This window comes from Rhyacophila brunnea, unplaced genomic scaffold (genome assembly GCF_057557595.1).
Source record: "Rhyacophila brunnea isolate RB1 unplaced genomic scaffold, BYU_Rbru_1.0 scaffold_8, whole genome shotgun sequence".
Taxonomy (NCBI): domain Eukaryota; kingdom Metazoa; phylum Arthropoda; class Insecta; order Trichoptera; family Rhyacophilidae; genus Rhyacophila; species Rhyacophila brunnea.
This window is the reverse complement of record NW_028233350.1, coordinates 29,344,626-29,364,422: the sequence shown is the minus strand read 5'-3', so window position 1 is coordinate 29,364,422 and position 19,797 is coordinate 29,344,626. Positions and strand designations below refer to the sequence as shown.

At 37.1% G+C, this 19,797-nt stretch overlaps 1 protein-coding gene across 4 annotated transcripts in view; it reads left to right on the top strand.

Moving 5' to 3' along the window:
• The window catches only part of NAT1 (N-acetyltransferase 1), a 52,959-nt gene extending 33,434 nt beyond the window's left edge, over positions 1–19,525 (top strand). For all 4 annotated transcript variants that reach the window (XM_085958712.1, XM_085958714.1, XM_085958715.1 and 1 more), the window contains exons 2-11: positions 9,006–9,278; positions 9,386–10,463; positions 10,678–10,836; positions 10,950–11,125; positions 12,257–12,455; positions 12,861–13,039; positions 14,195–14,329; positions 16,908–17,159; positions 18,172–18,358; positions 18,950–19,525. In XM_085958712.1, the coding sequence (XP_085814838.1) occupies positions 9,536–10,463; positions 10,678–10,836; positions 10,950–11,125; positions 12,257–12,455; positions 12,861–13,039; positions 14,195–14,329; positions 16,908–17,159; positions 18,172–18,358; positions 18,950–19,134 (2,400 nt within the window). In that variant the 5' untranslated portion in view covers positions 9,006–9,278; positions 9,386–9,535 and the 3' untranslated portion in view covers positions 19,135–19,525. The remainder of the gene's footprint in view (positions 1–9,005; positions 9,279–9,385; positions 10,464–10,677; positions 10,837–10,949; positions 11,126–12,256; positions 12,456–12,860; positions 13,040–14,194; positions 14,330–16,907; positions 17,160–18,171; positions 18,359–18,949) is intronic.
• The last annotated feature ends 272 nt before the right edge of the window (positions 19,526–19,797 follow it).

The following is a 19,797-nucleotide window of genomic DNA, read 5'->3' as shown; positions in this document are numbered from 1 at the left end:
AATCAAACGACGAGACAAGGTCGTTCGGAATTATAATCTTTAATTACTTATCTTAATGCCTGTTCCTAAGGTCACTCAGCTCATTTTAATTTGAGGCATTGATGCTACCGGTAACTTCTCAAACTACGTACAATAATTATCATTAATCAAGCACCAAACTAGCAGCTTTATAAATAATTAATGTAACATGAGATACTGATTACTGATTAGTGATTATTGTTTATTGTTGTTTATAAAACAATGCGAAACATGTATGTGTGAGACTTGGGGTAGGTCCTACCACAATCTATGTTGCACGCTCTTGTGAGGATAATAAAATAAAATTAACTCACAGTGGTGTTTAATAATCAATTACTTTCAGTGTTGTTAAATCGTATTCGAATTGTTTTATAGTGGCTCTGCCGGTCATAATAATATAAAAGTTATGAAATTGAGAGGTATCAATTATTTACCTAATTTAATATAATAAGTTTTCAAAAATGTTACCATTAATGGCTTCATCGTGCAGTAATGCGAAGTAAAGATTATGTTGTCCTGTGCAAAGGGGGCTAAATAAATAAAAGTTTCTACGATACACGTATGTTATCCTTACAGAATCCATTTAATGAAGATTAACATTATATATTTTATGTACATATGAATGGAAACCCCATTATTATAAATGGGAGTTGTGACCGATTCCTATTTTTATGTACTTAATGCATTTTCATTGCAATCGGACCTCTTCTCGCAATTAGTATTAATCATTTTCCGCGCCATTTATATATTCTGACGCCATGATTTCCACGGTCAAATATATAATAACGATCATCTGTGTACGTGTACTTGACGGATGGTATGAGAATATTTAAAAATTCCAAATATCCGAGACAATGAATGGCTGCAGACTTATTCCTACAAATCGATAACATCCAAAGAGTTCGGACTGTATTATCTAGAAGGATTAATAGGCGAGTTTTGTATTAAAGCACTGGATATTTTAGAATGATTTTTGGCGTAGCTGAATTCGAAGCAATAGAAAAAACCATACTGGCATAAATAAAATATTAATTACTTCATTATATCTTCTAGAAATTTAGTAGGTTTGCATCATTTGGCGTCTCTTGTTATCTAGGCTTGATTAAAATGCGATAAATATTCAAACTAGAAATCCAGCACAATCTGGTCCGTGCCATTCACAACTAGGGGTCTTGTGCTGTTCTTCATAGGAAACTCCCGGCACAATTTTAAAGGGCTCCACGGTATACATGCCTGAGGAAAAAACATGTGCAAACACAATAATTGCAAGGCATTTTTTTAAGTATCAATGGCATCAGTGGCAAAATAAATAAATCAAACAGCATAAAAGTGTGTACTTGCTACACATTCGTTTGCATTGCGAAACGACAATTTGCCTTGGTAACCCTATTTTCAATTTTATTTTCATATATATATTTTAACCCAATCTTTACAGAAGAAGCCTTTCAAGAATATTTTTGGTAATGTCTCTTATTTCTACTGTTTTCATTATTTTTCAAATGAGAAGATAACAGTTCACAGTAATATTTTCATTAAATGTATGCGAGATTGAATATCGCTTTTCAGATCTCGAGCCCCCGTTGCGGCAGAGCCTTTCTATTGACGGCTTTTCTTGTCTGGGGTCGTCACCGCGCTCTCTAGTCGAGATAATATCGAACGGCGGGTCGCGCGACGTACCACTCGCCGCGTGCTTTTCCCAACAACCCCCTCCCTGCCTGCGACACGCGGCTCGCCCACCCCTGTTGTGTGAAATAAAATAAAAGGCGTGTTGTCTACGATCACGTTGCTACGATGAAATACGTTATCGATACTCAGAACGTAATACCCCTCAATAATTATGACATAATATTATTAAACTTAATAAAGTTTTACATTATAATATATCCCCTCTGCTGCTGTTAAAATATAGCGATTATTGCAACAATTAAAACCAACTTATTGTAATTGTTACAATAAGTGCTATTACTTTGATACAAACCTACCCTAAGTTTGGTAATATTTATCACTTTAGCGGTCGATAAGTATAGAATAGACTCAATGGATCTTTATTTCAAACCGGTCGCACTCAGCTTCACCCTCCTGAGTCTTGTTGTCCATCTCTTTCGGGTCCATTGCTTTACAGCATTATCGTAATACTCTGCTAACGTGTCCAAATTTTGTATGTGGGTGAAAAAGTCAACCTATATTGCAATGACAGTTTATATTGAAAATTGGCGTTTCTATTTGATTTATTCTATTAACGAGTTTGTATCTTTATTCAGAAATTAATTACCCCCTCTATAATAGTAGTTATATAATAATAGTCTTGTCATTATATTTTGGCTACGGAGTCACAACACCAATCTGGGAACTGCGGATCCTCCGCACTATGTAAATCTACGGCCTACGCCAGCAACCACCACCAAGTCGGTAACACTGCATACAATCGTAGCCAAGTTATGATGGTCCTAGGACTTACATAGTCAATATCTTGGGTTTAGCATCCCGTTTATATTTACCTGTAATATACCTCTTAAAGATACGTTTCTCGTACAGACGTCTTTAAGTCTTCGTCTCCTTGCAGAAGGTTGAAGATAATATTATTATTGTGCACTCGTGCTGCAACGACTTTGAAAATGCACGCAATATTATCACTCTCTTGATACCTTACATGAGCGCACTATTTGACAGAGAAGCTTGATTGATAAAATGCCTGACTGGCGTTGTGAATTTCACAATTTGGTACACACAGTGTTGTCAATTATTATGCAACGCAAGACTATTCGACCTAACACAACAGTGAACCTTGGTAATATTTTCAGTGAAACGCTGTACGTATCTAGTGAAATTGTTTTGTATTATGCGGGTAATGTGAATGAAATGAATGTGTCAAGCATTATATTTGTTATTGCTGGTTTTTTTAACGTTTGTCTTGACTCTTGACTATAATTAAAGTTTCTATAAAAAGATAATGCAATACAAAAATAAAGTAAACATAGGTAGGTACCTAAGGATAGTCAAATTTCTATAGCACTTTTTATAGTTGCTTGTCGAAACAAAATGTTATATCTCTCGTTTACGATGAGAGCATCTATAAATATTAAAATAATATAGGTGCTTTCAAAAAATATACGATCCTATTTTTTACGTCCATAAATGTTATGTCGGAATAATCCGTGGAGGGAAAGCGACAATGATATTCGTGTTGTTCACGAAGTGACTAGCTATGTTGTGGTTACTAGTATGTATTCATTTTTTTTTCTGAAGTGTTCTGGTTCTGGTTAACCCGAACAGATTGCCTAACTCTATCTACCCGCTGCCGCATTTACGTATATTTATTGTGAATTTATTATCACACCATCTCAATATGTATTATTTGTTATAATAGTTTACCTTCGTCTAACAGATAGCTTCCGTCATTTGACATTATAGTATACTACATAATTAGTACATCCTTGCACTGAACGTTGAATTGATTACGTATACGTATGAAAGAAGTAAGGCAAAACTGTCAACTCTTGTGGGTTTATAACCTTGCCCTGCCACAACGACACACTTTTTACACTGTACCGATAGACGTATAAATAGTCACTATCGTAAATAACGGCTACACATGAATTACCCACCATCTTTAGATTTTTTCCTATATTGACAACAATTTCGTAACGATGGTGAAATAGCCAGTGTGTTAGCTTCCAATATTATCGTTTTACAGGGGATATCTACGGATCAAAATTAATAATAAATTTTACAACGTTAATAAATCGTCAATAACAATATTACCTATCGATACACCATTATCACCGTGACCGCCTGAAACAGCTGAGTCAAATTATAATTATTACAAAAATACATAATTTAACTCTAATAACGTGTCTTGGGGGTCGTCCATATAATACCGGCATGCCCATCATCCTTTAGGCTTTAGGGGATGAGGACTTGTGACGGGTTAAGGGAGTTTTCAAATCGATCGCTTTAAAGAAATGGAAGCAATGAAAACCCTTCCACCGCATCGGCTGATTCCTGTAATGTCAGCTAAGATCTTTCTAATTATGAAATTCTAATGCGGTTTTTTCCGTGGCTAACACCCGGAATTTTTCTCATCCTCTTAATCTCTAATTCCCGGACTTGAAAATTCTGTCCGGGATTGCAACCCCAGTAACTAGTTAATATATATTTTGGACTGCCCATATCAATCATAAATATTTTCGGTAAAAGGTTTCAAGGTCAACTCACTGGAAATGTCAATGGTGTGAACACAATTCGTATCAACTGTGGTATATTTAAATAATATATTACCTACTTTATAGTTAAGAATTATAAATAATACCTATAGTTAAAAAATAGTCACTTTATCCTTATAAAACTGGGTAGTGTGTGATGTCACTGATGTCAGTGAATCAATGTTAAATATATTTACGTAATTCCTCTGTCAATTATTTACTCATTACCGTCGAAAGAAAATTTTAGTTATTCTACATTTCAAGTTTTCTTGCAATAATTTTATTGCTTTGATGAAATGTCTCTGTATAATCGTTTGTCAGCATTCTTTTTTGCACTATGATTAATAAAATGTAGGTCAAATAAGTATGTCAATCATTTTATTGTGTATTTATCAACCAATTAGATAAAATAATTATGACTGACGTGCATTTGTATTGTTCATTTATTCAATGCATAATCTTCTAGTATCAGCGTTAAACATTATAATAATTATGTAATCGTTTTGATTTAAATTGCGCAAGCGCGAATGTGTGCTCCATCGTTGGCAACCCTTTTGATTTTTTTCGTGAATTGGTTCATTCACAGCGGCAGTGGGGGCAATAAAAAGAATGTTCACATGTTTTGTTAGGGGCGTCAAAAACATTGTAAGATAATGCCTAATTAAAACGTTGGCTACACAGTGTACGAAACCAATTGAATAGTTGTTATTAAATTTAACTATACGAATAAAGCACCTGCGCAAGCATTGTTTTTAAATGGGGCTACCTACTAATTAATTATAGAGTTGTGAAAGTGAGTAAAGTTTTCCGTACATATGTTATTATTATTTAATATCATCACATGCTATGATTATTATGACATTCTCGGTGTTATAATCTTAATATATAGCTAACGATCTACTTTGTTGAACGTGTAGGTGCCTACCCTGGTGTGTATCGCTAAGGTATGTTATAAAATTCTGTCTGGAAAAAATACTATGCCGCAGTCTAATGAAATGGCTATAATGCTGTCTGTCGTAACGCGCAGGGGGCAAAGTTTTTATACACTCCTTGCAATGGGTCAAGTCTAGAAATGTTAGACAGCTGCGGGCAACCACCCCCGGGCCGCCAACCTCGGTTTTTTCACCCGTCAAAAAAATCTCGATCGGGGTGTCTGCGATCGCGCAGCGAGCGTCTTGCTCGGCTCGAGTACATGCTCGGTGAAAACTGAAAATTCAGTTTGCAATCGTCGCCCGGCGGGAAAACTCGGTACTCGCTTTTTCGGCTGATAGATGTAAGTGTTTACAGTTGCATCTTTTCAGTCTATAAATTTTGTTTATTTTAATTCAATAATAATTATAGACATGCCAATTATAATCGTGTCATCGGTTATTTTCGTAAATGAAATATAAACTGGAATAATAAATTGTTTCACTGCGTTAATTACTGTTATGGTGTATGTAAATATTTACTTACTTTATCCAGTCCATAATAATATGGGTAACCCATTATAATTTGTAGCATCGATATAGCAAAATCGGATACGTATGTTGTCAGTGATAAATAGGCTTAGGATTTTTAGGTGCTAAAAATGAATAATATGTACCTAAAATATGTTTATATAATTGTAAAATATGTTATTACGCGCCGCGTGCGTCTGCCGCGTCCAAAGTATTAATACTTTGGACGCGGCAGACGCACACGGCGCGTAATGACCAGGCGGCCGATCGATGTAATTAACGTGCATTTTAAAGGGGGCAATTAAAAAATCATTATCGTCTCAGCAGCGAATGAGTTAAAATTTCATAATTATGTGCTAAAAAACAAAAATAGATGCTAAATATTTAAGTACATATTACAATAAATCATAAATATATTTCAACAGTTTACTTTATTATTTATTCAACAGAAAACGCTTTATTACAATAAATAATAAAATACATAATGCTTCTAATTTTCGAAAGTGAATCTTTGACGATTTGATATTAGTAATTTTTTATACATGGTAAAACTTCTTTCCACTTCTACAGATGTTATTATTGCGTATGTATATGAAACTATTTCTGAAATTGAAAAAATTGAAACATCTGAGGCATCTGATGGATTTTCCAAAACAGCTTTAATATTCTGCAGCGTTTGAAGTCCGGTATTTTACAACGTTATTATTAGGTCGTATTTTTATTTGTCCGGTGGTTGTTTATCCGGTACAAATCTTGCAATCGATGTTTCACTAACTTCCCGATTAGCTAGACATTTGAAACTTTTAGAATATATCAGAACACGGTGCCAGTGCCTTCTTTTAATACTTTTAGCCATCTTTAAGTGGAATTGAATTCATTTTCAGTTAATTCTGTTTTGTATGAAAAGTAATTTCGGAAGAAACCCGTAATCCAATCCACTATTATTGGTTGCTAGGGGTCTGGTGTCCTAGCAACTAAATTATTAATATATACGTGCGTTACTATGGAAATCAATATGAAATGTCAAAATGACATTTCAGTATTATTTCTATCAAGTACAATTTTTTTGATCGTTTAAGCTAGTCAATTCAAGTTTATATGATTCAACAGAAAATTTAAAAACGTTGTATATAAAAAGTTCTTTTTATCTTGTAATTATTTATTTAAAACACTATTTAATTTTGTACTTATTTTTATTCCAATTGGTCCAGCGCATCTATTCTATACACAAGACTGTTTTCGGCGACTACAACAGCTATCTAGGGTAGGAGAGTAGCAAGTAAAGTTAGTTGTAATTGTTACAATAAGTGCTATGTTTTAACAGCACCTCCCTTGGCTATGCTAAATTTCAGAGCGAAATAGTCAGTTTTGACTGTTTAGTCGGCTAACTTAGTGTAATTGTTACAATAAGTGCTAATACCTCGATACTTTCCTACCCTAGATAGCTGCCGTAGCGGGCCGAAAGCAGTCTTTTGTACAGAATAGATGCTCAGGCACATTTCTTATTTTAGCAGCAGTATTGTTTAACATATTAATTTACTCCACTAGTGACTTTGTAGATGGTTCAAACATTTCAATTGTGTTTACCAGTTTTTATTCATTTTTAATGGAACGGTTTCCCATTATTTTTATGTTTATGTGAAAATATGTGCTTCAACCTAGAATATGTAAAATTATATATAGGTAGGTAATTATCCAAAAATATTTAAAAATAGGTGCTAACAAATAGGGCTTAAATGTTTCACACAATTTTCAAAAACATTTAAATACCTAATAATCCTAAGCCTAGTGATAAATTATAATACCATTGCTGACTTTCAATACATCTTATTTTTTGTCAAACAACGTTTTAAGAGATGTTGAGTGATATTATATTATTTTGATATTTCGTATTCAAACAAAATTGTAGTATTATTTTCGACAATTCAACAAAATATAAGTGTCATTCTAAAAATCTAAACATAAAAGATGACTGGTTACTTTCGTTTTTTCCTAAGATAACTGTACATGTAATAAGCAATCATCTTGCCTGTCACATGGTTTTTTAGTAATATTTTACCTATTGCGTGACCTGGACAGTAATTACTAATTACACAATTTAGGTATAACGTTTCGCCTAATATAGCTGTATCCGAGTGTATCCTCATTTGGCCTATCCGAATTTTCGCATTGTTTTAACGTATACGGAAAATGGTTCTGAACAGGTTCTGTTCAATCAGTTCGCGTATATTATATAGGTAGTTGATTTTGTATTTACTGAATACATTCATGTACAATTACTTTTTATCTATTTTAGTTCACTCATTGCAAAATCTCACTGTATTTTATAGAGCGTGAAATACGTGCCAGTCGAATGTATTCTTCAGTTTTTCAAAATGTGAACCACATTTTCTTCAATGGTGAACCATTCGATTACAGATTCACATCTACGTGGAATTGATATCAATCTACTAAATATGTGACTTAATTGTCATCAATGTTATTTAAAAAAAACTATCGTATTTGTCATTATTATCTCAAAGTTTGTGTAGCCTACACAGTGCATCATTATCTTTGCCAGATACTGGAAATGATCGCGCATTTTAAATTCGTATACTTCCACACTTCGTTAGAAATTGTTTACATTAGATCAGCGATACTCAACCTGCGGCCCGCGGGCCGCATGCGGCCTTTTAAGCTTTTATGTGCGGCCCGAAACACATTTATTATCAGTAATTTCGTATATCTTGAGATTCGTTTCGACTTTGACGCACAGATAGTGACACCCGAAGAAGATTGTCATTATGGTCCACATCAGATCTGGTATAAGAGTGTTGCTATTGCACACGATTAATTAAAAAAAACATGCATAATTTTTAAAATCTCAAAAATGTTTTGTAAAATGGGGGGTTTCATGATTTTTTTCGTCACATCAGTAGTGATGCGGCCCGCGTTACTTTACAAATATATGTATTTGGCCCGATGAAAAAAAAGGTTGAGTATCATTGCATTAGATTATTATTGGGACTATGAATTTCAGTTACCTACCATAGTGAGAAGAAATGTCGCACCCGAAACATGTTAATATAAAAACAATAACATCGATACAAATTAATGCCGGGCGCATCGCTTCTTTCGACGCTTCTCTCGATTATGGTTGTTGTTTTATGGGCTTTTCTTTTAAATATCGCAATCATTTCTTTTCTCATTCATTCAATCTATCATTTCATCATAATATAATAAGAATAAGTCATTATGCAATTACATAATACCCATACGTTATTATTTACTTAATCGTAATTTGGGGATAAATTATTTTATTGCTTAGTTAAATGTGTGCTGATGATGGGTGTATTTTTGTTTGCAGCCCGCGTGAGGCCTTTTGCTAGAAAACGAGCTCTGCACTCCGCTGAGAGCTCCCGTGAACCGTGTCAGGAGTAGAGTAGGGAGGTCGGAGAGAGGTTCAGTTGGTGTGTCTCACGCCAGCAAGACGGAGAGCCCCAGGCAAGCGGGGCCAGTTGTTCGTGTCTCGGGGAGGGCGCCGGTCCCCCCCGCCAAGCGACGCTGGGTCCCACCCTCAACGATCAGACACCAGGATGCCCACGCCTATGAAGCAACCACCGATCCTATCTTTCGCAAGGTGAGTCTCTTTTATCTCTCTCTCTCTCTCGCCAAAGGGAGTCCTTCGGATCACACCGGCAGCGACGGTCGGTTCGGACTCTAATGACTCTGTTTTTCAATTTTCAGGTCCGAGGCATCCTCAACAAACTCACGCCGGAAAAGTTTCAAAAGCTGAGCGATGACCTCCTGAACGTGGGGCTCACCACCGAAACTATTCTGAGAGGTGTGATCCTGCTAATCTTCGACAAAGCCTTGGACGAGCCCAAGTACTCGTCTATGTACGCACAGCTGTGCAAGCGGCTGTCGGAAGAGGTCCCCAACTTTGAGCCGCCCAACGGGCCGTGCACCTTTCGCATCCTCCTCCTCAACAAGTGCCGCACCGAGTTTGAGAATCGCGCCGCGGCCAGCGAGGAGTTTGAGCGCCACGGCGCCCCCCTCACCCCCGACGAGGAGGAGCGCCGCTACATCGCCAAGTGCAAGATGCTGGGCAACATCAAGTTCATCGGGGAGCTGGGCAAGCTGGAGATCCTGTCGGAGGCCATCGTGCACCGCTGCATCCGACAGCTGCTGCCACGGCGGGCGCCTGACCAGCAGGAGGATCTCGAATGCCTCGTTCAACTCATCAGGACCTGCGGTCGCGTGCTAGATTCGGAGAAGGGCCGCGCCCTCATGGATCAGTATTTCCTACGCATGGAGATGCTCTCGAAGTGTGGCGAGCTGATGCCGCGCATCCGATTCATGCTACGCGATGTCATCGACCTGCGAGGGGACAAGTGGGTGCCCCGCAAGGCCACCAGCACCGAGGGGCCCATGCCCATCCAGCAGATCAGAGGGGACGACGACCACGCCCGCGACGGCTACCGCCCCAGGGGTGGCGGGGGTGGAGGAGAGCGCCTGCGCCAACAGGGCCAGGACTCAGTCGGCGGCGATTCCCTCTTTCACTCGGGTCTCAAAACCCGGGGTGGCTTTGTTGACGACATGTTCCACTCCCTCAACAGTCTTGGCTCACCCTCCGCTAACCTCATTCACATGAACAATTCACACCACGACAAATACTCGTTCGGATCAAACGGCTACGGAAATAACAAGGGCGAAAGCAGAGACGGTTACAGAGGGCACCAGAGACAAGGCGGTTTCAACAGCTATAACCAGAGACAGGGAGGAGGATTCAACAAGCATCAGAATAATAACAACAACAACAATGGTGAGTTCTGCTTTCTTTGTGACCGGCTATCACTGTTGCGTTAATATCTTCTTTCGACCATGTCTGATCCTAATAGGATCATATGGGCCTCCACAGATTAGAGGTTTGAATTGACAGATTTTGTTTTTTACGAGAAATGGATGTCAGCCACTTGCTCAATCTATTAGGTCCATACCCCATACCATAGTGATTCAATAATAATTATTAATTTAAGGCAACGGCAAGGAATTGGCACCGCGTTTCAAGAAGAGTCTGGTGCTGGCGCCGCCAGGCTCCATGGAAGATCTGCAGATGAGGCCGGCCGCCAACTCATTACTTTACAAGGCGAACACTCTCAAACCGCAGTCATTCCCCTTGCATCCGCCCCAATCTGGTGAGTTTTCAACCCGAACTAGTTAAAATTTTATTTTATTTCTCCATCTTTAACATCACGCATAGGTTCTTCACATTTTCCATTGTTGTGAATTGTGTTGTCTTCATTTGTAGGCGGTCTACGACCAAATCCAGGAGAGAGGGTGGGCACCTTGAACGATTTCTTACCGAACCAGTCCAAGAACTCGTCGAGTGGGCAGCAGTCGGGCGGAGCCAGCGCCCTCCTCAAAGACTCTCCTATCACCATTAAACAGGCCCAGGACAAAGCTAGCAAAGCTAAAAAAGATAAGGTAACGGACAAAATTTATAAACCATTTGTTGTTTTCAAACACTGCGTCCCTGACTAACATTATTTTTACAAATTAATATTAATGATTGTGTAATGATTTAATCAGAGTATTCAATGCAGCTTAATTTCTACTCAGACGTAGAATCAATATCTGACCATTTTAATAGAGTAGACAGAAAATCCTTGCCAGTTACTTAATTATTACTGAAGAACGGGACAGTGAGATTCCACAGTATTCTTGAAATAAATTTTATTATTTGGAGATTATTAAAGGCCAATCTTTATATCGAAAGCAATGTATTATGTATATCATTTTGCATCGTGACTACTCAATAATTCTTTGGAATAAAGCTAACATCTCCACAAAATATAACATAAGAGTTTCTTTTTGACGATGAACACCCATCATGGTGGATATTTTCAAACTAACGTCAATTTTTTACACTGGAAAGTCATTTAAGATGCCTTCTGTAGAAGAGTGGCAGAATGTCCACCTCGGTGCTGTAGATCAGTGGTCCCCAACCCCTGGTCCGCGGATCAAATGGTACCGGGCCACCCAATTAACATTAAATTATTTCTATAGTTTTGGATATCAGTGGAAGATGAATATCCATCTTTAAGCTGTAAAGCTATAAATTTATTAATGTCATTTTCAACATTATAGTTGTATCCATCTGTCACAATATAAGATTAAAAAAATATTACGTAAAAAACCATTTTTATTTTGTGGTCTGCGAAAAAAATTTCCTTTTTTTACCAATCCGCAGGTGTAAAAAGGTTGGGGAACACTGCTTTAGATCATATGTTAATCATTTTAATGTAGGTATCATCTTCAAACATTGCCATTTTAAAAGTCTTTATTGTCTAATTTTATTAATGTATTGCATATAGGATTACATCCATAATATAACAAAGTAGAGAATGAAATGACTACATGCGTAGTTTCTTTATGAGACTTGTGGACACTGTTATTATTGTATTGAGGCATATTTATAGGGGTGTAGTAAATATTTGTAACCATCACACACCAGCTTCACAACCACACGCAATGATCGCCATTCTATCCTTTTGTTATTTTATGATTATATGAATGAGAAAAGGTTTTGTCTAACACAATATGTCTTTCTTCTAGGGCCCAAGTCGAGAAGAGATCTTGAAGCGAGTGACAGGAATACTGGACGATCTGACAGCGGAAGTCACTCCTCAGGACGATGAACCTAAAGATGACCTAATGGAAATGGCCCTGGCCGCCTATAGAGACTTAAAAGTACCCGATAAAATCATCAAGGATATCCCATTTGCAGTGCTTAACTATGCTTTGGAGAAACAAGGTGATTACAAACAAGTGCACATTGTGTAATTAATTTCTAAAAATCGGTGGACATATCCTAATCGCAATTAACTAATATGATTGACTCGTCTAAACATATTTTTTTTTAAAAGATTTTTTCTAGTGTTTATATATTATTTCTTTGAGGTCTTTCCAAATTATGTATGTACAAATACCTATATTTTTTTTTTGTATATTTTTCCATGTTCCCCTTATTTATTCCCAAAACTTACTGTTTTAAGGAATATTGTCCACAAGCTATCATTGGTAAAGTACCCATAGTAAAAAGGTTTAAAAAATGTTAGTTTTATGTTGGTTAAATACTTTTTAAGAAAACAAATTACATCTATCAAATTAGATTCTTCAAAATATAGAATATGTTGGTAATATTCAATTGTTATTGCAGATGAACAATCGGAAAAATGTGTGGGCCTGCTGGTTGCCCTAAAGAAGGAAACGCTGGTGACGAGTGCGGCATGCACGGAAGGCATCCGCTCCCTGGCATTAGTTATTGCACAGAGAGAGGCGTCCACACCTCGAATTGGAACTGCCGTTGCACAACTCCTTACCAATTCTATGCAACAAGTAAATAGATTATATTATTTTAACACTTATTTTTAGATTTCACCAAAGCTACCTAGTCTAGACCGAAACAACTGTCGTGTTTTATTGATGTTGTCACTAATGTAACAGTCTTCAGTTTTTGAATTCTCACCATTGTTCTACTTTTTTCTTCTTCTCTTGCGCTACAGCCTGGGGTGGACCACCACCTCAAGCAGACTCTTCCACTCTGTCCTGTACTCTGTTCTATTCTAAAGTTAATCACTCCTGTTGCTTGCAAGTCTTTCAATGATTCATCAAGCCACTAAAGTAATTTTCTTTCAACTTTTATTTCCATTCTTGATCACTAAGCGTAAGGAGCTGTCTCAGTGCCAGTTCATCTATATTATGTCACATTGCCGTTCCATTGCAGGCGTTTGGTTTTAAAAATCTGATAACGTCAGGCTTACCAATGAGCTGGTTATAGTGATGTCGCCAGATACCATCATCGTGGATGAGGCCAAAGATGTTTCACGTGAATAATCATGTAATCGAGGCGAGGACTTGCGCTCCTTCAATTCAATTTAAATTTATTTATTTGACAAATTACAAATTGTAAATGTGAACCTCAGCATTGTTATTAAATTTAAAAAGCATGTCATGTTTAATTGCAATGCTATGCTCTGCTTTTATTACTTCGGGTTTATCATTCGCATCATTTGACCATTGGGTCACGGTTAAACCCTGTGATGGGGTGCTATGTGGCTTATAGTTTATTCCAGTTTAAACACCAAGCCCCTAGGGGGGGGTCAAAGATATAATCTGAAGGCAACCGCAATTCCCCAACTTCATCTATTCGATTTTGTTGATATTCACAACAATGCGCTTAGAAGAATTGTCACTTCCAACTATAGATAGTTCCTGTAATTACCACCACCGGCCCCATAATGAATGACCAGGCATGCATGTTGCTTTCAGATGCATGACAATAATTTAGCGCCTGTTTACGCACTGGTGAAAGTATATGCCTTGAATACCATGGCAATACTGTGCATACGCAGCTGGTACTGCTAGCTTTTTAACAAGGCATGTATCCATTTGAATAAACATGCAAGGGAATTACCGATAGTTTCCTAAAAAATATTACATTAAAAATTCCATTTTTACATTATGCCGTAATATCATTGATTTTTTTTCCAGGGCTTGACCACTTTAGCAGAAATTGCGACACTGACTGAAAATGGCGCTCACTACCCACTGTTCTTGCTAGTACTGCAGCAAATGAACAAGACATTGGGTAAACAGCCTCTCACCGAGGTCTACAATAGCAGTAAGGTGTGTAATCTTTCATTCAGTTATATTTGAAATGGTGAAGATTCATATTAATACAACTGAGTTAGTCATATTTTTTGTATAACAGCGGTTCTCAAACTGGGGACCGCAAAAAACAAACGCATATTACACTATTGATATGTTTATAATTATAGCATGTAAGATTTTCTTGGGTTTTGTAAGCAATGCTTGGTTGCCGTTCTGGGTTTCAAACTTTGGTTAAGCAAAAATCCCCAAATATTATTGGTAGCTACACACTGTACCGCCAAGCCTTAATGGTGAAAACCATGCCTGACGAGTTGATGTTCTCAACCATGTGATTATAGCAGTAAACTTCAGTAAATCAAATGCACTTAACTCTCATTTGTTTTCTGAGTTATGCAAAGAAAGCGATTCCGAATTTCAAATACCCTTGTTGCACTCACACGTGAAGTGGCTTTTGGTGAGAGAGTTTTCATACTACATAAAGAAATTCAGCACTTTTTGAAAGATACCAAACCTGACACGCACACAAAATTCTCCCCCTGTCATTTTTAGTAGACATATTTGAATCTGTGAATTCTATCAACCTGGCGCTGCAATGAAAAGATATCACAGTGCTCCATTTACATGAAAAATTGACAGCTTTCAAAATGAAGCTCGAACTGTGGATTTTAAAATCAGAGAGGAAGAATTTTACCCCATTTCCACAGCTGAACACATATATTGATGAAAATGAGCTTGAAGTCGATGGCGATATCCTTGAGGTGATGAAACAGCATGTATTCATTCTTAGCAAAGAAATTACTTACTATTTTCCTGACCTACGAGAAATTGAAAAATACCATCGTTTTATCAATAACTCATTTGTACTCTCCATAGTGATCTGCCTTCGGAGGACAATTTAATTCAGGAACAGTTTATTGATTTGATAAATGATGAGGGTGTTTTCCGTGAAACGTGTTGTCGTGATTTTTGGATTGAAATGGCATAGTCCTATCCTGATGTTGCAAAGATGGCTCCAATCTATGGATGACTCTTAAGAGTGCCGATTCCATTTGCAACGACCTCGCGAGTGTGAGACGGCTTTTTTTACACTATATACGATCAAGACAAAATCTCGAAATAGATAATATGCGACGATTTTCTTTTTTTATTAAAGGGGTCCGCGAGCCATCGAACAATTTTTAAAGCGACCACCACACAGGAAATTTTAAAAAGTTTGCGAACCGCTGTTGTATAAGATGTACCTGCTTCTCTGGAGATGATTTTGGAGGGAACTACTAGAATTATATTTTCATTAAAACGAAATTACATAGAACAGTTTTGCCAACACACACCGACCGTTGTAAACATTCATCAATCTAAAACCACTATAACACACAATAATTCATACATCAGAACAGATTGTATCAACGCTTCTTGTCGTTGGCTCATAACTACATTATTAGTTAACATTAACCTTTTCCACTCGAAATTTTTTTTATAGGTACATACCACCCACTCCAGACTTTTTTCCGTAAAAATCACAATTTCAATATAAAACATTTAATTGGTGAAAAAAATGTAAAAAAATTTTTTTTTTTTTTATTATTTCTGTAAAATAGATTTATAATGAATATACTGTACTTATTTTTAGTTTATTTATAATTCTTCATTGTGTGGTATTTCACAAAGCAATCTCCAATATGTAATCCCGGCTTATCACAGAATCGTAATGAAATAGCGGTATGTAGAGATGTGGCTATAAAGTGTAAATCGTCCATTCATATAGTTATGACTGTAAATATGATCCAAATGAATTGCCTTCAAATACACTTGTAATATAAGCGGCCGTCTCGTAAATTTACTAAATTAGTTTCGGGCTCATAACAACTCATTCCCAGTGCGGTACACATTATCAAAAGATTTCTCAAAAAATAATAAATCGATACGTAATAATTTTCATTTGACTCATTAGAGTATTTCACATTATATTTGTAAGGATCCGAATCGGCATAATATACTAGTAAGTATTGTCATCAAAAACAGTCTATTCAAATATAAAACTGTAAACTATACGAGACGCCCCTGAGCAAGAGAGAACCAATAAAAAATATAAACACACTTCAAAATCATGCGTGACAAACACTTCAGTTCACTCTAGTCTGGGAACGTTCAATAAATAAAATTTATGTGACAAAACACATTGCTTGCAAGCGACGACCTACGAATAAAAAAAGAGAAGATTCCGATAAAAATACTATGTTGAAATTACACACGCAGTATTCTTTTGCCGACTTCTTTCTCAGATAAATGTAATAACCTATTATTATTCATTCTAACTTGATTGAAATCGCATTATAAAAATTTCTGAAAATATTACAAAAAATGACTTTATAGGCGTGACGCCGTTACGGCGGCACTCGAGTGTTGAGGGTTAATATGGCAGCCATGGGCCCCACATCTTGAAGCGGGCCCCCAGGCTAGGATCTTTGGCTTGCCTCAATAATATAAAAGCAATACTGAATGGCTTATTTTATTTTCATGGAACAAAGACACTTATGGCAGGGCCAGTGATTTAAATGATGCCATCTTTTCATGAACTGTTTATGACTTCCAGGTGAATCTCATGTCTCTATTGCCGGCCAGCGAGAGAACAAAAGAAAGATTGGCAGAGATCCTAGAAGAGCGCAGCCTCTCTTTCCTGTTCCCTCTCCTGCGGATCCAGGCCGAGCTTTCCAAGCAGCTGATCACGGATCCCAACCCCAACCAGTTCTACAAGTGGATCAAGGAAAACTTAGACGCCTCTTACCATACGGACCCCGGCTTTATCAATGCACTCGTAACAGTGCTTATCAAATACATTACACAGGTAAAACAAAATCTTATGAATATTTTAATGCCTAGCTCCTGCCATGAGCAGGCTGGGTGAACTGGTAGAACAGGTAGATTGTCATGATAAAACACCACTCTTTTGTTAAGGCCATGCATTAGTTGAGGCACGGTCTAAAAAGATCGTTGCTAGGCGATGCGCGGACTGCGGGTCGCGGGTGCAAATGACACCTGTCAAACGAAATATTATTTTTCATATAAATCCAACATACGTTCATTTTATGTTCTGTTTATTTGTTCTATTAGTAACAATAATAATATATTCATTGACATGTTTTCTTTTTAAAGTAAATGGGTAACGTTTTTAGTCATCTTTACACGATTTTAGAATTAATTGACCCGTCGCCATCACGCAGCAAAGTGACGTGCTTCCGGCTCGAGATTCTCTCAGTGAATGGCAGCGAGTCCAAAATTTCGTCGCGCCTACAGTTGGAAATTATTTGGCGTTTCACTGATGCGTCACCTTAATAACTACAGTTGCATATTTTCTTTATTTCAGCATTCTGATATATTGCGATAAATTAGCATAATATTATACACCGGTGATGGTTTTTCCTTTCCGAAGATTTTCAAAGAATATTATTTCCTGCGCACTTCAAAATATTGTGCTCTGTCATCTGACAAACGACACTGACATTTCCATCTTTCATTGTGTTGTTCTTTTGTTGGTCACAGTCAACAGTTTTGAATCAATCAGAGAATTTATTATTCAATTTGAAGCGCTGTAAACTCTCGGGTGAAACATCCTTTTATCTCTACTATTGAATACTTCTATCTCCTAAAAAATTATCAAATGCTGCACCAATCGTATGTAAAGCTTCATATTGAAATTATAATGCAAGATGCTGTGCTTCAGTTCATTTATAGTGGTCATCATCTCAACTAAACGTCCTGACTTTTAATTTTTGGTCAGCCAAACTGAATTTAGGCATCCACTGCAAACTCATTGCAAATTGACCCATTGAAATACATCTCGATGTTTTTCATTTCAGGAATCCACTCTTCCTCCTGGCGTTGCGGTGGTGAGTCCCCCTGATAAATCTCTGGCCGACAAGGAGAGATCTCTGCTGGACCGCTACGTGCCCGTCATCCGATCTTTCCTCCACCAGAATCTGCACCTACAGCTGATGGCTATTCATTCTCTGCAAGTTTTCTGCTATTCCCTCAACTTTCCAAAAGGTAACTCCATATTTCCAATCAAAATTACATGCAAGAATATCTGAAAACTGTTATTCATTGAGCAACCATTATCTATAATGATCTTTGATTTGTTATCCATAAACAATTTTTTTGTAGTGGGTAGTTTTAATTTTGGAGATATGCACAGATTTCCTAACAATCTATTTGAATGCGGTTCCATAGTATGGCACTGATAAGATTTTAGTTACAATCTTTGAAACCAAAGTGTGCATTTATTTAACGATGTTATGCCGACCCTTCTTTATATCTCTCATCATAGAATTTCATATTGACACTGTATTTTTTTTACATCAGGCTAGTTTCTCTAAGCATTGTGGGATATTACGTGTGCGATTTGTATTTTTGGTTTGAATTCTTTTCCTGCAAGTGTCAGCATAACTGAACCGAATCAAAATGTTGTGAAATGATTATATTTTTTAAGCTTGGACTACTTTTTACATCTTTAAAGTACACGACTAGTCATCCATATACTCCATGTTTTAGGTAATATTTTCCAAACTGGTTTGAACTGATTCATGCAGAAGAAACTTATCACAGCAGTGTTGACATAGAGCATTGTTTAAATTTCAGGAATGCTTCTGAGATGGTTCATCGCGCTGTACGACAAGGAGATCTGCGAAGAAGAGGCGTTCCTCATGTGGAAGGAGGACATCACAGATACGTATCCGGGCAAGGGGCTCGCCCTCTTCCAGGTCAACAACTGGCTCACCTGGCTGCAGGAGACAGAAAGTGATTCCGACGAGAGTGTTCATTAAGTGAACCCCCGAGAGACCTGCCCCAAAGGCTATTTTAAAAATGAATATCAATTACACCAGACTCGTTCATAATTAATCAATCATCTTACGAATACGGCATTGACACATTGTTTATTGTTTCTTCTTATTTTTGATAGAATATACAAGTTTTGTACGATATGATATTTGTGCTCCGTGTGCGATTTCAACGTCTCCTTGCATCACTATCTTCATCCACTATCCACTCAGTCCGTTATGAATACCCTCCGATCTGTGCGGGTCGTCGATTTGTGTCTTGTAAATTAAATTTAACCTCAAATGTGTCATTGTGAGTGTTCTCCGTAATATAATAACTAATACTGTAGCTTATCTCACTGCCAGATTAATCTTGGATAAAAATTATGATAGCTCACATGTTTTTTTATTATTTCATAATATTGTAATCCTTCGAGTTATTCGAGATGAAACTGTCTGTCCTCGTTTCCGAGATGTAATATTCGTCGCTCATTAAACACATTTTTATACCTACGGGTGACGTTGACCATCTCGAGGAACGGGCCGCGGCTTTTATTATAAAACTGTAGAAGTATTCTCGCGGCATGGTGTTTTCCAGTTTAAATAATAGATAATGTAATTAATTACACTGGAAGACTATAATTTGTAGCTCATTCACTTAGCCTTACC